The sequence below is a fragment of the Astatotilapia calliptera genome, chromosome 19 (assembly GCF_964374335.1).
Source record: "Astatotilapia calliptera chromosome 19, fAstCal68.1, whole genome shotgun sequence".
NCBI lineage: Eukaryota > Metazoa > Chordata > Actinopteri > Cichliformes > Cichlidae > Astatotilapia > Astatotilapia calliptera.
In genome coordinates, this window is record NC_137440.1 from 25,876,626 (window position 1) to 25,894,640 (window position 18,015).

The window sequence follows — 18,015 nt, forward strand, 5'->3', positions numbered from 1 at the left end:
CTCCTCTTTTTAAAAGCCTAGAATAAGATATTAAGCACTGCTATGACATGCTTCTTCTTTTATGTTAAGCAGACAGCACTATAATACCAGTTAACGATTTGAATTATGCAGCAGTGTCCTAACTGCATACCTCACCTGTCTGATGGAGTCCCACTTTAGTGAAATAACACATTAATGCTGATGGCTGATTGGAATTATATGTCATCTTACCCTTGACCCCCATCATTGTGTGCCCTCACACAAGCCAGTGTTTTTCCATCCTCCTCCTATGGAGTTGACTGCAGTCCCTCTGTGAGATGAGCACGCTCGGTAATTGGAGCAGCGGGAGTCGATTTGTTCACGTCCTCTCCTTCAGTAGCAGCAGTTTGCCAGTGGGCAGCCCGTGGAGCGATGCCATCCTGTCATTTGTCAGACAGGGTGCAATTTCCCGGTCATCTGTTTCCATCCATAACTGAAGGTGAGGGCAAAAAAATGGTGAATGATGGCGACTTTAATATGGATCCTGATGCTGTAGGAGCTTACTCCTAGTAAGCGGTGGCAAGCAAGACTCATGCACTCTCAACTTTGTGGCAAATTCCTCAGCACAGTGCTCAGTTCTCAAATACTCACCATTTAAAAATGACGCATTTGTCAGTGATGTGGTGCTCAGCTGATTATTTTTGTTTGCAGAACTGTGGTATTCTACCAGCTGGAGGGGGGGTGTGTCATATTTTTTTTAAAGGAAAGCTGCCTAACATAAAGACTTTGCCTCTTAGGAGAGAGTTCAGTCATTTTTGTCCTATGCATTAACCTCTTGTTATACCTCCCTGTAGACAATTGCGTTGATTCCCTGAAAGAAAGGCACAGAATGATTCGGTCCAAAGGTTAGATAACAGTATTAACTTTTGAAACAGACCTTCTTTGGTGTCAGTAATTCACAATATTGGATTTAGTCTATGTATTTGGAGCTGTTTTCCGCTGCCGCCACCGGTTTAACACAAAATAATCTGTCTCACTAGCAATCAAGGCTCTTCTTTGCAAAGCGCCGTAAAACAAAGAAAGCATGCAGTGTGCAGCTGTGCAGCACGATAAGCGTGTAAACTCTGCTTCCAAAACTGAGCTGACACACACTTCTATCTATCCATTTACCAAAGCCAATTATTTTTTCAATCCAAAGGTGCCCATGATACCTCTCCTCATCTGACTGATGCAGCAGGGGGAGAAGACATCTAAAGACGACCAACGGGTGGTATGGGGCAGTGCCCTTCTGATTCCGGGGACAAGCTCTGCTGTTTGTAATTACAAATTGATGTCCTTTGTAGCTATGGGTTGGTGTGATCTGTGTGTTGGGGGAGGCAGGCATCTCGTGAGGCAAGGCAGCTGCTCTTCCTTTCTTCCCTCCCTGCAGTAAAGGGTTTTCTTTCAAAGGAGCCAAATGTATCCCCTTTCAGCTAGGCAAAATGGAGTCACTGTAGTTCATTTGAGCCTTCAGATAAGATTGAACAGGTGTTAGGATGACTTTCCCACAAATATCTTTTCTTCTCCTTTTCTCGGGAATTTGGAGCTGCATGAATATGTTTTTGTGTGTTTTCTGTGCCGTTTTGTGATTCATTTATGTGTCTCAGCTGAATCCAGGATTTTGCTGTTTGTTGCTTTTTATGCAGTTATTTTTATCTTTATTTTACTAGGAAAATATGGCTCTGAGTAGAAATACGTGTATCCCGGTGAATTTTCCTGAAACCATTTTTATTTTCTCTTAAACCGGCAGATCTGGAGACATGAGTATAGCTGAAAAACACAATTACCGGTAAAGGAAACAGTACTTTAGATGTTTATCACTTTTAACTGCCGTCATCAACAGAATTAGATTTACTTTGAGTTTTTACTTTGAGTTTCGGTGTTTTCTTGTTACCATGACATCTTAAAAAATAGGAAGTGGATTTGCACAGAACATGAAGAGTTGCAGTGGTTTTTACTCTGTTTATTGAATGACCAATAACAGCAAGAAGTGCTTATTACTCTTTTGTAATGCTTCATCTGAAACATAGACAAATAAATGTACCCATTAAAAGCGCTTCCAGCAGGTGAACTTGTTTTTATTGGAAAGCTTATAGACATAAAACATGCAATGCAAATAGAATTAAACTGTCAGTCCACAAAGAGAGCTGCTGCCTTGTTTATACACAGTGCTGTGAAAAAGTATTTCCCCTCTTCTGGATTTCTTAGGGGTTTTTTTTTTTTTGGTTTTTTTTGCATATTTCTTATAAGACAAATCAAATTCAAATTTTATTTGTCACGTACACAGTCATACACAGTACGATATGTAGTGAAATGCTTGGACAACTGCTCGTGACCTAAAGAGAACAAAAAAGGAAAGGCTATGAATAAGATAGGAAATAAATATGAAAAATTAAAAAGGGTAAATTTAACTAGGAAGGAATAAAATATCAATTAAGGTTAAAAATGAAATAACTGTACAACACAAATTAGAATGAAGGGTAAATTTAACTGGGAAGGAATAAGATAAAATATATAAATTAAAGTTGAAAATAAAATAACTGTACAACAAAATACACAATACACAATATAGAACTATATAAGAATGTATGAAGAAATCTAAATATAAATAAATATATACACAATAACAGCAGCTGTACAAGTATTAACCGGAAATGAAGAATATAGTGACCAGTGTTGTGCAAAAACAATGTCCAGAAAGTCCAGTGTGTGTGTAAGAACCATATGTGTGGGTCAGTACTGTGTGGTGGTGTGATTGAGAGACCGTATCGCCTGCGGGAAGAAGCTCCTCCTCAGTCTCTCTGTGTTGGTCTTCAGGGAGCGGAATCGCTTTCCTGACCTCAACAGAGAGAACAGTCTGTTGTTGGGATGGCTGAGGTCCTTCACGATCTTCCTGGCCTTGGTCCAGCACCGCCTGCTGTAGATTGAGTGCAGGTCAGGGAGCTCGGAGCGGATGGTGCGCTCAGCTGACCGCACAACCCTCTGTAGAGCTCGTCTGTCCTGCATGGTGCTGTTCCCGAACCAGGTTAAGATGTTTCCCGCCAGGAGGCTCTCTATGGTGCACGAGTAAAAGTTCCTGAGCACCTTGGAGGGCAGTTGGAAGTCTCTCAAGCGTCTGAGGTGGTAGAGACGCTGTCGGGCCTTTTTCACCACGGTGTTGATGTGACAGGACCATGACAGGTCCTGCGTGATGTGAACTCCGAGGTATTTGAAGCTGTCCACTCTCTCACTGGGCACTCGTTGATGACGGGGGTCTGGTAGTTCCTCTCCTGCTTAGTGCTGAAGTCCACTATCAGCTCCTTTGTCTTACTGACGTTTAGAAGGAGGTTGTTCCTCTGGCACCAGTTCTCCAGATTCCTAATCTCCTTCAGGTAGGCCGTCTCGTTGTTATCAGAGATCAGGCCCACCACGACGGTGTCGTCAGCAAACTTGATGATGGTGGTGGAGCTGGTAGTGGCCACACAGTCATATGTGTACAAAGAGTACAGCAGGGGGCTCAGAACACACCCCTGGGGGGCTCCAGTGCTGAGAGTGGTGGAGGCTGAGACATGTCCGCCCATCCTTACTGCCTGTGGTCTGCCAGTTAGGAAGTTGGAGATCCACTGACACATAGATGAGCTGAGTCCCAGATGCTCCAGCTTGGTGGTGAGTGTGGAGGGAATTATGGTGTTAAATGCAGAGCTGTAGTCTATGAAGAGCATTTTAACATAATTCCCCCTTCTAGTGTCCAAGTGAGTGAGTGATGTGTGGAGGAGATGAGAGATGGCATCGTCTGTGGAACGATTTGGACGGTAAGCGAACTGTAGTGGGTCCAGTGTGTCTGGTAGTGAAGAAATGATGAAGTCTCTGACCAGGCGTTCAAAGCACTTCATCACTACTGAGGTGAGGGCTACAGGGCGATAGTCATTGAGAGAAGCAGGGTGGGGTTTCTTCGGGACAGGAACAATGATGGACTCTTTGAAGCATGTGGGGATCACCGACTGAGATAAAGAGATGTTGAATATCTCAGTGAACACAGGAGCTAGCTGGACAAACACAATCCAAATAAATACAAGATGCAATCTTTAAATGAAGATTTCATTTGTTAGGTGAATGCTATCCAAACCTTCCAAGCCCCTTTGTGAAAAAGTAATTACCCACTAAACCTAATAACTGGTTGTGCTACCAGCTAGCTATATTCTTGGCAGCAAGAGCTGCAATCAAGCGATGGCAGTAACTTGCAATGAATTGTTTCTGGAGGACTTTTGGCCCAGTCTTGTTTGCAGAATTGTTTTAATTTAGCCGATTTAAGCATTACTTTCACTCCAAAATGTTCATTTTGTTCTTTGAGCCATTCAAAGGTGGACTTGCTCATGGGTTTTATTTTTTTGGTGGGGTAGGATATATAAAAAATACTCAAACCAATAAGAAATCAAGAAGGGGGCAAATACTTTTTCGTAGCACTGTAGTTTCATGCTGCTGTTGAATAGTATTAAATGGAGTGAATGAATATATAGTATGAATAGTGATGTTGCTACAAGGCCAAGGATCCTGGAGTCCTGAAGTAGACCGCCATTAAGAGTGAGCGCCTGTTCAAGAAAGGCAGTCTGTGCTACTACCAATGCAATAAGGATGCACTGTGTGCGACCCCCAGAAGAGATTGATCAATAAGTCACTGCAATGAAGTGGCACATCGATTACACCAATGACAGGGCATTTACAGGTTTAATCTGTATAATGAGCGTAACCTTTTTCTTTCAGCCACCTGCTTTCTGCCTGGCACGGACCTGTCCAAGGCCAGCAGGGACCAAAGATGGGGTGAGAGCAAGATAAGATGAATGCCTCTGTGCAGGCGTGCTGTGTGGGGGACAGGAGTAAGGGTGAGAAGAGGGAGATAACATGAGATAATGCAAGAAACAAATATAGGAAAAAACAGGAAAGGGAGAGAGGAAAAGAAAGACGTTCATGTGACTCCTGGGTCTGTGATTGTGTCACAGCTGTAGGTAAGATTGTGGTGCAGAGGGAGGATCATCATCACCACCCATTCGTATGCAGCGTAGAGGCCACCAGTGATTAATGTGTGCCATGGGTAACTCCAGGCTCTGCAGTCTCTCTAGCATTTACAGTGTGAGGCTCTCTCCTCCTCTTGCCTTCACAAGCCTGAACAGCTTCTTTTGCTCTTTCCTTGTGTCTCGACGCAGTAGATAACATCTGCTGGTCTACTTTTGTTTCTTAGACCCACAATGATAGATGTTACCAATGTTAACAAATTTGTACGGGACCTGTCTCTTCTTCTTATAAAGTAACTAAAATACTCTGTCAATTCCTTCTTTATTTAACCACAGTATATGTTGGTGTTTTTGGGGTTTTTTTGGTTTTGGAAATGACTTGTTCGCGTATGGACTGCATAGACGTTAAACCATCTAAAACAGCTGTCTTTGCAAAAAAATTCCACAACGAGCAAACCACAGAGAAATGATCGGGTTTCAAAAGCATTAACCAAACCGTTCTTGTAACCTTTTTTAGGTGTCTTTTCAGTGAAACATCTTTATTTTAAAAGTTTATTACTCTGTGCTGTAAAAAAACAAAAGGTGGTTGTTCACCACTGTGTTGTAATTTTTGTATTCGTACTGTAATCTTAGTTACAGATTTAACTAAGAAGCAAGGTGGCGACCAAATCTGAAACATGAAAGACAGTGAAAGTGAACGCGACTTAATGCCGCTTTGGGTGAAATTACCATCGACAACAGGAAGTGGGCGGGACCTGAAATAAAGTTTTCTGAACTTACAGTGAGAGTGAAAAATACTGTTAAATGACTTATAGTTACCTAAGCAACTGGAGCCTGGGGAGTCTGCAAGCTGTAAAGCGATGTGCAACAAGTGACTCACTTCCATTGTGTGCACAGCTGAAGTTGGAGCTTATACTGAACATTTTTAAAAACCAACTTGATGCAGATGGTTAATCGCTATATGAATTCCAGGCTGTACAGTGCTAGTTAAACCTTAATGCTTTTCAGCTACACAGACAGTGGAAACCACGTCAAACATCTGCAGCAGTCAGACTGTAAATGTCAAATAACTAAAAAAAACACAGCAAAAATACAAAATTGAGCACTTCGATATTTTACACACAACTTTTAATTTCGGTGTTTTGCTTTGTTTGCTATACTTATACAAGTCAAGTCAAATCTGGCATCGCTGAAAAAGATGATGACTCTTCTATACTGAGATTGTAGAGTAGCTGTCTGTTAGTGCGCTGAGATTTAAACTAGTCACTGTACATCATTTCCTGTGTTTTCAAAGCTTATTGCAGTGGGCCATTGACTTTTTCTTCCAGTCTAATGGTGTGCATAAGCCCGACAAGATTTAACGACTTTAATCTTGGACTCTACATATGAATTAAACCTATTAAACAGAACTATCAAATAATGCAAGAAATTAAAAAAAAAAAAGAAGGTAAAATCAGAAATCATGGTGGCGTTGTCATTTAAAAGATTAGAGCTCTAAAAGACTGTCTGCTAAAGAAATCACAGCATGGTAGACGTTCTTCCCTATGGATGACGGAAAAAATGTCTCCGGGGCACAAAGTGCTCTGAGCATGTTGTCAAGGGAATATTACTGCAGTGTTATGATGTGTTTTTATTCTGTCAGTCTCATCCCCAAGGGCAGGAACCCCACTCACAACTGTGCTGCCTGCTGGTTCACTTAGACAGAAATGCTTCGACATATGCAGCACACAGACATGCAGACACAAACAAGCACAGCCACAGACAGACGGTACACACAAGCACTGTACACGTCCCACACACCGAAAGTTGATTGCACGCAGCTGAAGCCAAGTTAAATGCTGCTTTGCCAGTCCATCTTTGCTTCTGCTCCCTCCCCTGCCCTCATCCCCTCCCCACTCCTCATCTTTCTGACTCCCAAGGACAAGGAGACCTGCCGTACAATGGGACACCATTTATCACTGCAGGAACAATTACTGGAGACATTTCATTGTCAGAAAATTTCAAACCATTCTTCCCCATCCCTCTCTCTTTATCTTACTCCTCCTTTGCTTTCTCGCTGTCTTTCTTTCTTCTTTTGCCCTCCTGCCACCCCCTCTTTTTTCTCTTCTTCCTCTCCTCTGCCTCTTTGCATGGCTCCCAATGAGCTCCATTGCAGGTCAGACTCCCATTAGCCCAAGCACATCACTGTAGATTATAACACAGAGGCGGTGGTGCTCTGTATTATATCTCATCTAAAGGCCCTGACAGACTTTTCTCCCTCTGTTTCTAACAATGTGATCCTCTTTTTTTCTCAAGGAAAAGGCATGGAAAATTGCCTCTGATACTGTATCTTCAGCCCTGTGCTTTAATGAAGCCTTTCAGCATGGCACAGTGTGAAGGAGAAGGAAGAGAGTCAGTTGTCCAAATCTTTCTTTTTGATCATACATGCAGGCCTAGTCCCAGTAAAGCACAGCAGAGCAAAGCAGGGAAGGATTTTAAATGCCAGATACGAATCAGATATGTCATGTGCCGCTTGTGCTCGAGTGTTTTTCCCCCCTTTGTTTTTTTCTGCTGTGTGCTGCACAGATCCACAGCATTTTAAAAGTGGGTTAAAGTAAGTTTTCTATATTGATGACTCAATTGATGCTCAAAGCCTTTGCAATAATTGTAAAGGGTGAATGAACCACACAGCCTTGGTGCGTCACCAACTAAAAGGTTAGCATGAGTCTCTGCCCCTTCTGCCTTAGCAATTTGAACAATCTGATAATTCAACTCTGAAATGACTACTTTGTGCTTTGCCTTTATTCCAATTAAACCCTTTAACAAATATTTCATAACCGTACCAGGCTTTAGGCCTGGAAACAATCTTGGGTTCAGGTCTTTCTCATGCTTTCTTTATTATTTTTCATCTGCATGATGTTTTCATTTCTATCAGTCAGTGTTTGGATTTTACGCGGGAGTGAAATACATTTTAGCAGATGAGCAAGTTCAACCAAGCGTGGAAACAGCACCTCAGGTTGCCTGCGTACCATCCTTGACTTCCATCGGTGCAGAATGGAAATGGGCCCTGAGTGTCAAATGTGCTGTGATTTATCTGCAAGTGCTGATATGATCACTAATAGATCGTTTTTAATGACTAATGACATTTGAAAAGTGCTTGGGTCTGTGCTGAGGCATAGAGGGCAAATTACCTTTTTACAGCACAGAGCATTGTTCTCCCTGTGGTGAAAGCAGCACTTCTAAGTCAGAGTGGATTCATGCTGAGTGTATGTATGTCCATTTGTGTCACTGAGCTGCTGGGAGACCCCAAGGCACTGCCCGAGGGCTGCTCAATGGGTTCTAACATGTCCTTGACAGCCTCCAAATCTGTCTCAGTACTGGCCTTAAAGCCACAGGTAAGCCCACAGGTTAAGCTCACAGCATAATGCATACATGCATGTGTCCAAGCACACAGGCAGACCAGTCCAGTGTGTGGCTTAATGATCCCTGCATGATCTCTACAAGGCTTCTCCTTTTTTCTTCAGTTTGCTTATTTTTTCTCTCTATATATTTCCTACTCAAGACAAAGAGACAAATCAATTGTGAGATGTCTGTCTTTTTTCATTATTTTTTCTTTGCAGATAAGCTGAAATTAGCAATGCTGATACTAATGTGTAGTTCATATATCAAGGAATGGCTAATGGGGACTGTCCAGCCTTTGTAAGCAACTAGTTCTACTTGTGTCTGAAGTTAAACAACTACAATTAAAGTTTAATTTAAGTATAATTGAGTCCATTGTTAGCTTTAATGTCGTGACACTTTGCGTTTGCCAGAGAAAGTCTGGACACAGTCTGGCCAGAGAAAGTCTCTGTGGAGGTGTTGGTGCATTGATCTTCCAAAACTCACAGTTTCTAGTGCTATGTGCCAGTTTAATATTTATTTATTTTACAATTTAACATTTTAAGCCAGATCGGGATTGCTATTGGCATGCTTTACTCTTAATGAACAATATCATATTCAATAAAGTTTGCAGTGGATCTAAACAAAGTTTTTAAATTACAGCTATGAAGTGTCTGTTTTGTTTTGGGGTTTTTTGTAGAGGGCATTTTTGCTCTCAGAGCAGCAGCTGGTTTCAGCTGCGGCTCGACACCCCAGGGAACTCGCAGACATTCCTACAGGTCTGTTTTTGCAATAATTTTGTGCTGACAGGGGTTAAAAAGTGTCAGATAGAGCAATATAGATCCGGCTTGCCTAAACAAGCGAGAGGACAAAGAACTCGCCGTCTGCCTACGGTCTTCACTGAATACTGAAAAAAGACACCAAAAGATCAAAAGTAAAATTGGGCACAGGCTGTTATATTCAACACAGCCTGTTCTTTTGTTAGCATACGGCCCACAGTGTTTTAACCAAAGTAGAAATTTCCAGTAACATTCAGTAAAACTACTTTGACCTTTCTGCAGCTTTAATACTGAAGTTGCCAGACAGTAAAGTATATGGACAGTGCTGCAGTACTGGTATTTTAATTTCCAACCCATCCTCTGAATCCAAGAATAGACACAAACCACAGACTATCTATACAGAGTTTAATATCACTGAGAGGTCTAGAACAATGATTTAGAGCAACTAAATAGATGCTCCACATAATCAACTTTGCATATTTGATGTGAGGCACTCTCCAAAGTGGGCAGGCTTTCAAATGTAAATTTTGCCTGCAAACTTAAATCACTTAGTGCATTTTACTTGAAGCATATCTTTGACAACAATAAATCACAAGGTTGCTGCATCCATTAGCAAATTGGCTCTGCGGTAGACGGAAGAATAAAGGGAGAGGGAGTCAGAGTGAGAGTGTGCGGCAGCGGTCTTTTATAATCAGCTGTAACAGTTTTAGAGCTAGACAGACACTGCAGCACATGGACACCCATAAACCTATGGCCGCATACATCACAACAATAGGCTCATTGATTGGCTAGCCTGGACAGTGGGTGGGATGCACAAGCTCTAAGTGATGCATGCCACAGTCAGCTCTGAAGAGTCCTCTGTTTTGTCTTGGACCCTGTCACGCTCACAGTCCTCTCTGTGAGATGCTCGCATCAGATCCCTCAATGGCCATCCTTCATGGCTCACAGTTTGTAGCCAGCGCACATTCTCCCTGTGTCTGTCCGCCGTCTCATCCCCATTCTGTCAGACTCTCTCTCACAGATACATTTCAGGACACTGGCCTTGTCTTTTCTCTTTACTTTAATTCGCGCAGTTTTATTGTATTTGGATAAGAGCAGGGTACACTGTGTCCGTCCTTTCAGAAACATGCATCAGACAGAGTAGCTGGTGCATTCGCGAGCACAAAGGGAGAGAAAAGAGGAGGAGAAATGGGGCCAATTAGAAGCCTGGAGCTAGCACAGTCTTCTGATACTACTGGTCTAGGCCAGACCTCTATGTGTGTGTGTGTGTGTGTCTGTTTGTTTCTCTTTGTGTAGGTGGATTGTTTGCAGGTACTGTATGAGAAGGGATAACTGAAAAAACAAAACAAAAGAAAGACCAGGAAATCCATTATTTCTATTTTGGTGTTCAACATTACTACATTCTGGCTGACATATGATTTATGGAAATGATTGTTGGGGGCTTTGAGCCCAGAAGCTTTGTGTAAAAAAAAAAAAATCCCTTGTTTTCTCTGGGGATCAGATATGATACCAAACAGTGGTTGCCAGGTTTTTGGTATTATTTTTACTATATTTCACTGAGTATTTGTCTCCATGCTGCCGTGCCAAACAAAGTAGCATAAAATGAGTCCAGTGCCGTGGGAGCTGGGTGGATATTGTCTGCTTAGACCAGCTATGTAGTTAGAGCACAAATGCACCGGGAGCAGTATGAAAGCAGTATGGATCCATGGAATGGATTTAAAAGAAATAAATGTAAAAATTCAGAGGAGAAGGAGATGGAAGGAGAGAAGAAAACTATTAAAAAATCATACTGTGAGCGTTTTTTCCACACTCTGGTATGGAGTCAAATCAGACTGCCCAACTCTACATTCTGTATGATCAAAGTTAGCAGATCAAACAACCCAACTGGCAGACAACTCAGTTACCTATCCCAAGGCTTCAGGAAATATTGCTCACACCCAGCAATTACTCAGGTGTGATGCAGGGAAAATTTCCAGCCATTCACTGGAAGGTTGTTAAAGGGGCTGACCAACAATATTTGTCTTTATTATTTGAGAAGAGAAGCTTGTGTTTATATGCTGTCATTGCTCACTGTTGATTTGTTCCTGCATCCTCCCTGACTTCATATACTATGTATCTTTACAGCCCTAACTGCATCCTTGTTAATTAACGGGACCACAAACAGACTCGTTCCTGTTAGCTGCTGCGATTGCTGCATATTTCCCCAGACGCCGTCTGACTGGTAGATAGAGGCACTTTCTCCTTCACAATATGTTAATCAGCCTCCTTCATCTCAAGCTCTCCATCTTCTCTGTGTGTCTTCAAAGTCAAGAGGAGACCCTGTTCCCTCCTGTCCCCTGGCCCTGCTCAATCTCCATCTGCAGGTAGCTTAATCTGTCTTAACTTGAGAGCTTTGCTGCTTTACTTGGGTACTCACCAACCAATTACTATCCATTTCAAGTGTAGGTCTCATCAGGGTGATCTCACTAAGGAAAAAAATGGACGTTCTCTTGACCTTCTGATTGTCGTGATGCATCAAGTGCCAAGGCAAACATGAGAAGCGGCGAGTGCTGACTAACTCATCGTCAGCCGAAAAAGTGCAACAGTGTAGTCATCCCTTAAATCTGTGCTGAAAGTGCAAAGGACTGTGTAACACTTTGGGCTTTATGTGGCATGGAACCTCTTTATTTTGGAGTGGAGCGTATGGCAGTAATCCGACCTACAGATAATAAGACGGCATGTCATAAATCCCCTTAGAAAACTAAGGCAGTTAGGCTCATATTTGCTCATTCCGTCAGGGCACGCACTGTTTGCTGCTCAGAGGGGATTGTCTCCATCCGCCATCCTTTTCTTTTTTCCTTTTTTTTTTGTTCTAAGACTGAAAACTCATGAAATAGTCAGACTCTCTAAATATCAGCTGGCCTCATATACGCAGAGCAGACACCCACCCAGTTTTCAACGTAGCTGAAGTGTGAACTCTGTAAACAGAGATTGTCCCTTAGAGAGCGAGAAGAAGGAACATTATCATAAGCAACTGTCAGATTTTGTCTTTGCATTGTTAAGTAGAGAGAAAAAAAATTGCAGACCATGATTTAATTAAAGCTAGACAGAGGGCACAGGAGGAATGAAAATATGATGGGGAGGGGGGGCATCTAAGTTAATAAAGTAGTGCGAGTGAGTGGGTGTGGGTGCAGTTATTGTCAGGCTCTTTTGTGGATTCTATATTTTTACCTTTGGGTAGGTAGAACAGCTGTGGGGTTATGTGTGTTCCCTGCGGCAGGTTGAAGGCGAGCAGGAGTCGGTATGCCAATCTGGTGGCCTCTTTCGGTCCTGCCAGTCCGCCCAGATCTTCAGGGCCCCCTCTGCTTTGCTTCTCTCTGGCACAAGGGCTAATTAAAACATGGCTAAATTAACAACACATTCACTGGCTGGCCTGCCTCACTTATTTGAAACCCTCCTCCCCTGCTTTCTTTTCTTTTCCCCCCTCTGCCTACTGCACACGCACAAACACACTCCCCCTCGCCTTTCCTCATCCCGCTATCTCATTGAGGCTGCCGACTGCGGGAACATGTGTTTACCTTAAGGGGTTTTATACCAATTACACTCCTGTGCTCTCTTTGCCTGTTTTGTTTTCCATTTATGTGCTTATTTAATTGGCATTCAGTGTGCTGTAATTCTATTAGTTCCTGAAAAGGTCAGGGTCATACGAGAGCGGCTTCTGGCAGGCTTGCTCGTGAAATACCTAATACTGAGAATGCTGCGTACATACACAGAGATAATTTTTTAAAAAGGTGGCTACGCTCGAAGTAACTTCAAATCCTCATGCAGTATTAAAAATGAGCTCTGGATTGTTATCAAATCTGTAAAGTGTAGTTTGAATATAAATATTAGTTCCTACTGATCTGAGGTAATTTTTTATTCATGACTATTCTATACTTGAATTAAAGATTATTAAACATTATATGAGAGAGTGCTTGGGTTCTTTCCAAGTGTTTTGTTTTTCTCTATGAACACCTACCAGCCCTATTTATGGTTACACTTCCCTCCCTTTCCTTTTTTGGTAACAGTATTATGCTCAAATAACACTACATGTAATTCTTCAATGGTAATAACTGCTGAATGCATGCAGAGTGTGAGTCACCGATAAAAGCCTTAATGCTGTCACTTCAATATTAGCTGCAAGTCCCTCTGAGATTGTACGCAGTAAGGCACATTTCTGCTGTCAGGTCATCATCCAAATTACCCAGAAATTTTGAAGTATTTAAATTTTAAACTCCCATAAAGTGGCCTACATGGCCCCGGCTGCATTTGGCTGTTAATATTGAATGAAGACGAACAGATCAGCATGTGTAATGGGAACTTGGCTGAAGACGTGGCGCGAGCTGACGGGGCATTTCAGATGATTCGTCAGAATGTCGGCTGACCCAGGCGACCAGTTATTACAATTATGCAAGATGAGCTTCAGACATTTGATGGGAACAAAACCTGACAACCTGCAGTGTGTGTATGTGTGTGTCGGGGGGGGGGGGTTGTTCAGCTTTTAAATGCATTATAAACACATAGTAGATTATATCATTATAAGTGGTTGACTCTGAGGATGGATTAGACATTTTATTTTTCAGTTAGAAAAAGATCATAACATATAAATTGTTTTGTGAAGAGGAGATTCTGTAATAGCAAGACCGTGATTGTCCCGCCCCAGCCCTCTCAAAAAGCCGTTCAGCAGCCTGAATGCAACACACTGATCAGGCACAACGTTATGACCAACTGTCTTATATTGTGTTGGTCCCCCTTTTGCTGACAAAATACCCCTGAACTATCAAGACATGGACTCCAATAGCCCCCTGAAAGTATGCTGTGGTATTAGGAAATAAGATTTTAGCAACAGTTAGCAAGCTGCTAACTTGCAAGTTAGCAAGTCCTGTAAGTTGTGAGATCCCTTCTTTCCTTCAAGAGTTCTGGCGCCTGGTGTTCCCCATTTTAGTGGCACACACACACACCATCCACATGATGTAAAAGGAAACATGAGTCATCAGACCAGCCCACCTTCTTTTATTGCTCCGTGGTCCAGTTCTGATGCTCACGTGCCCGTTGTTGCACCCATTGTTGCCGACTGACTGGCTTACGGATATGCAGCCGCATATACAACAAGCTGCAATGCTATGTGTATTCTGACACTCTTCTATTTGAACCTGCGTTAACTTTTTCAGCAATTTGAGCTACAGTAGTCTGTCTGTTGGATTGGACTACACGGTCCAGCCTTTGCTCCCCACATGCATCAGTGAGCCTTGGCCTCCCAAAATCCTATTCCTGGTCCTTCTGTTCCTTTCTTGGACAACTAGTTCTTACGTAGTGCTTTTCTACTCTACCTGAGCAGTCAAAGCACTTTGTACAATATACCTCATTCATACATTCACACCCATTCATACAAGCCCTTTTTTTTCTATGTTTAAGTGCTTCTAACGTTCACAGACAATCACGCTCCAATCGTCAATGCGTCAGAGAGAAACTTGGTGTTAGTATCTTGCCCAAGGATATTTGGCATGCAGACTGGAGCAGCAAGTGGTTGAACAACCAATCTCCCGATTAGTAGATGACCTGCTCTACCTGAGCTACAGCCACGCCACACGAGCCGCAGTACACTGATATTCAGCAGAAAAAAGAGACACAATCAACCATAATCATTCCATGTACTTTTTTTATGTGAAAGTATTTTTGTCTTGCTGCTCTGCCATGTTAAATACATTTTTACTAACAGCCTTCTCCCCCCCCTCCATCATCCACCTCTCTCTGTCTCTCTCTCTCCCTCTCTGAGGATGGCGCTGATTATGGTTAATTATGTTGATAAATGGCAGTGCTGAGGGTACTCCATCAGCATTTCATAATCTGTCTTCACTCTCTTCTTTTATCATGGCTAAGCTGTGCCAGTGTGCAGGTTGATGCAAATGGTAATGGTGCTTAAATACTCATACACATCATGCTTGAACTCTGACTTGTATAGGCTCTTAGAACTCAAGTCTCTCCACAGGCCACTAAAAGAATAAGAGGAGTCTTTGCCTACGTTAAATGATGTGGGCAGTTAAATTAAAATGTAAAAAAAAAAAAGGTTGTGCAACTCAACATGTTTTTAGCCACAGTTATGCAAAAAATACTTTTTAGTGAGAAGGCTGTTTGACCAGTGTCAATGTGTCCTCCTTTATTTGCCTAAAGCAGCAGGAACGGGGGCTAATTTTAGTCATGGCAAAAAATTTGCCTTCGTCATAATTCTGCTTTTTGTAGCAAAAAGTCTCCTTTTGTAAAGAGTAGTGAAGTGCTGGTTCAAAACAAGCCTGTTTGGAATGAGTACATGTAATTATACATTGTCTTTACACGACTGCTGTAGTGGTAAAATAGATTGTAGGACTGCTGCATATTTTCTGAATGTAAGAAATGTTTTTCCTGCATATAAAAATGTCAGTGCCCAACAACAGGTTTTGTTTTTTCATCAAACAGAATCAATCAATCAATCAATCAATCAATCAATCAAACTGAATTTAATCTCAAAATTCTCAGTTTGTTTATCAGATTTCAGATTTTGTTCTTACTTTTCCGAGATTTTTTTTTCTGTTGAGAATTCAAACATTTTCTGGAATTCTGACTTTTTCTAAGATTGCTGACATTTCCTATAAATTCATTTTTTTCCCCTAAGAATTAAAGTTAAACAGACACTTTGCTTCGATTCAAGTCGTACTGGTTGTACTACTATGTAACTACTAGCTGCAAAGGCGAGAGCGTTACTCAAGTAATTGTTTTAACAGAATTTACAGAAATAAAACAGAATGCAGCAGCTCCTGCAATCTGTAGGAACTACACTTCACTGATCATTCTGCAGTACCTTAAATGTAGGCTATTAGTAGACCATACCAGCGGTCCCCAACCTTTTTTGCACCACGGTTTATGCCCGACAATATTTTCACGGACCGGCCTTTAAGGTGTCGCGGATAAATACAACAAAATAAAACTAGTACCAGTACTGAAAAAAAGATTTATTCATAACACACGTGAAAAGACCCAGGAAAACCGAGTTAACGATAAAAACGATAACAAAATAACGCTGAAAACCGATAAAAAACCTGAAAACCATACATTTCACACCCGAGCCTCAACTCTCACGGCCCGGTACCAAACGACTCACGGACCGGTACCGGTCCGAGGCCTGGGGGTTTGGGACCGCTGAACTATACAATTTATAGATGTTCCCTGAATGCCTGACATTGAGCTGTTATGAAAGGACACACGTAATGTTACTATTCTGAGGAAGACACACGCACACGCAGTGTGTGCTAATGCTAATTAACACTGCTGCTAATGAAGATAAAAAGCCTGAAGAAATCCTGAGGAACAGAATAAGCTAACTGAGGCAGACATTGGTAAATAGCTACTGTGGACTGTATGTGGTGAGATCTGTTCTTGGATCACTGTGCCAAAGCAGTGTTTACCACAGAATGAAACTCTGCTTGTAGTGGTGCATATTGTGTGTGTGTGTGTGGGGGGGGGGGGTGCAATTTACTGAGGTTTCCTAAATGGATCATATGCAGGCACTTGGTGGTTATGAAAAAACTAAGAGAAAAGAGCTATTCTCACATTAACTACATGAGGATCCATCCAAAGATCTTCAGAGTCACACTGCACTTCCACAGATCCTCAATAATAAACCTACAAACTGTGATTTAGGTAAGAAAATTGGTTACTGAGAAAACAGACACACATAAAGAGATTGCATAGTAGCACAATTTCATAGGGCTAGGGTTGAAAAGTGCAGACAGGTTAAATGTTCACAAAACCTCTGTGATAAATACATAGATAGAAACACAAATTGAGATTCCTTTATTTATTGAGATCTGGAACAATTATATAATGGCACAAAGTACACATACATGCTGTAAACTGAGATTGACAGTCCTTTGTGAATGTAGATAAACAGAATAGCATATAACTTTAACTATCAATTCTTAATAATCCATTTCTCTTTCTGTGGTTTGTTAAAAAATCTCTTGCAGAAAGTGTTTTTTTTTTTTTCTGTGCGTGTTTTTCTGTGGAGTGAAATTTTTTCCGGCAATCATGCAGTTATTTTAGAGTTGGCTGGGTCTTCCTCTGACATTGCTCTTAAATGTGCACTCTTAACATTCGAACAAGGATTATGCCCCATCCCCAACCTGCCTCTCACTTAATTGGCTTAGATGAATATCTAAAGAGCTAAAGCTGGGTTTAAGCCATGCAATTAGCAGACCGCTGTTATTGAATTTGCATGAATGCCACAGATGCTGTTTGTGTGTCATAAACAATGTTTAAATCATAATGCATATGATGGATACTCTGCATACTGTAAAATGTTTATTTATAGAAAAGAAGGGGCAAGAAAGGGAGAGGTGGTGTGAGAAAATTGCCTAAAATTCAATATGCTGTGCAATTATCATGTGTAATAGCCTGTAAAATCCTAATATCTATTCAGCCACTTGGAAAGGCATGAAGAAATGGCCCGGCCACTTAGCCCACTTTCTCTGGCCCCTTCCCGGCCATGACAGACGGTCCTGTCTGGAGAGCAGAAAAAAATAATATAAGCCATATTTCATTCAAAGGCCCTACCATGTATTCTCATTCTTTCTGTTTAACAGACCCCCCCCCCCCCCCCCCCACTCCCCTTTTCCTTATCCTTCCGATTTCTCCAGTGCTATATTGGTGATTACCTCCGGTGAATCAGCAGAGGTAATGGGGACTGTATGCTGGAGGCAAAATGCACTGTGAGGAGGTTGTTCTTCAATTTTCTCAATGCTCCGTGCTATTTATTCCAGGGGTCCGGGACATGCTGAAAGTCAATTTTGGACCTGTTAATACTTCTGTGACATCGCCTGTTGTAAATGTATCTATGGATGTAT

The 18,015-nt window shown here is 41.8% G+C and overlaps 1 protein-coding gene across 5 annotated transcripts in view; it reads left to right on the plus strand.

Annotated features, from left to right (window-relative positions):
• pacrg (PARK2 co-regulated) overlaps window positions 1-18,015 on the plus strand; it is a 154,900-nt gene that overhangs the window by 43,292 nt on the left and 93,593 nt on the right. For 3 of the 5 annotated variants that reach the window (XM_080294086.1, XM_080294082.1, XM_080294084.1), the window contains exon 3: window positions 4,738-4,794. The exons of the other annotated variants lie outside the window; for them this stretch is intronic. In XM_080294086.1, the coding sequence (XP_080150212.1) occupies window positions 4,738-4,794 (57 nt within the window). The remainder of the gene's footprint in view (window positions 1-4,737; window positions 4,795-18,015) is intronic. 5 annotated transcript variants of the gene reach the window in all.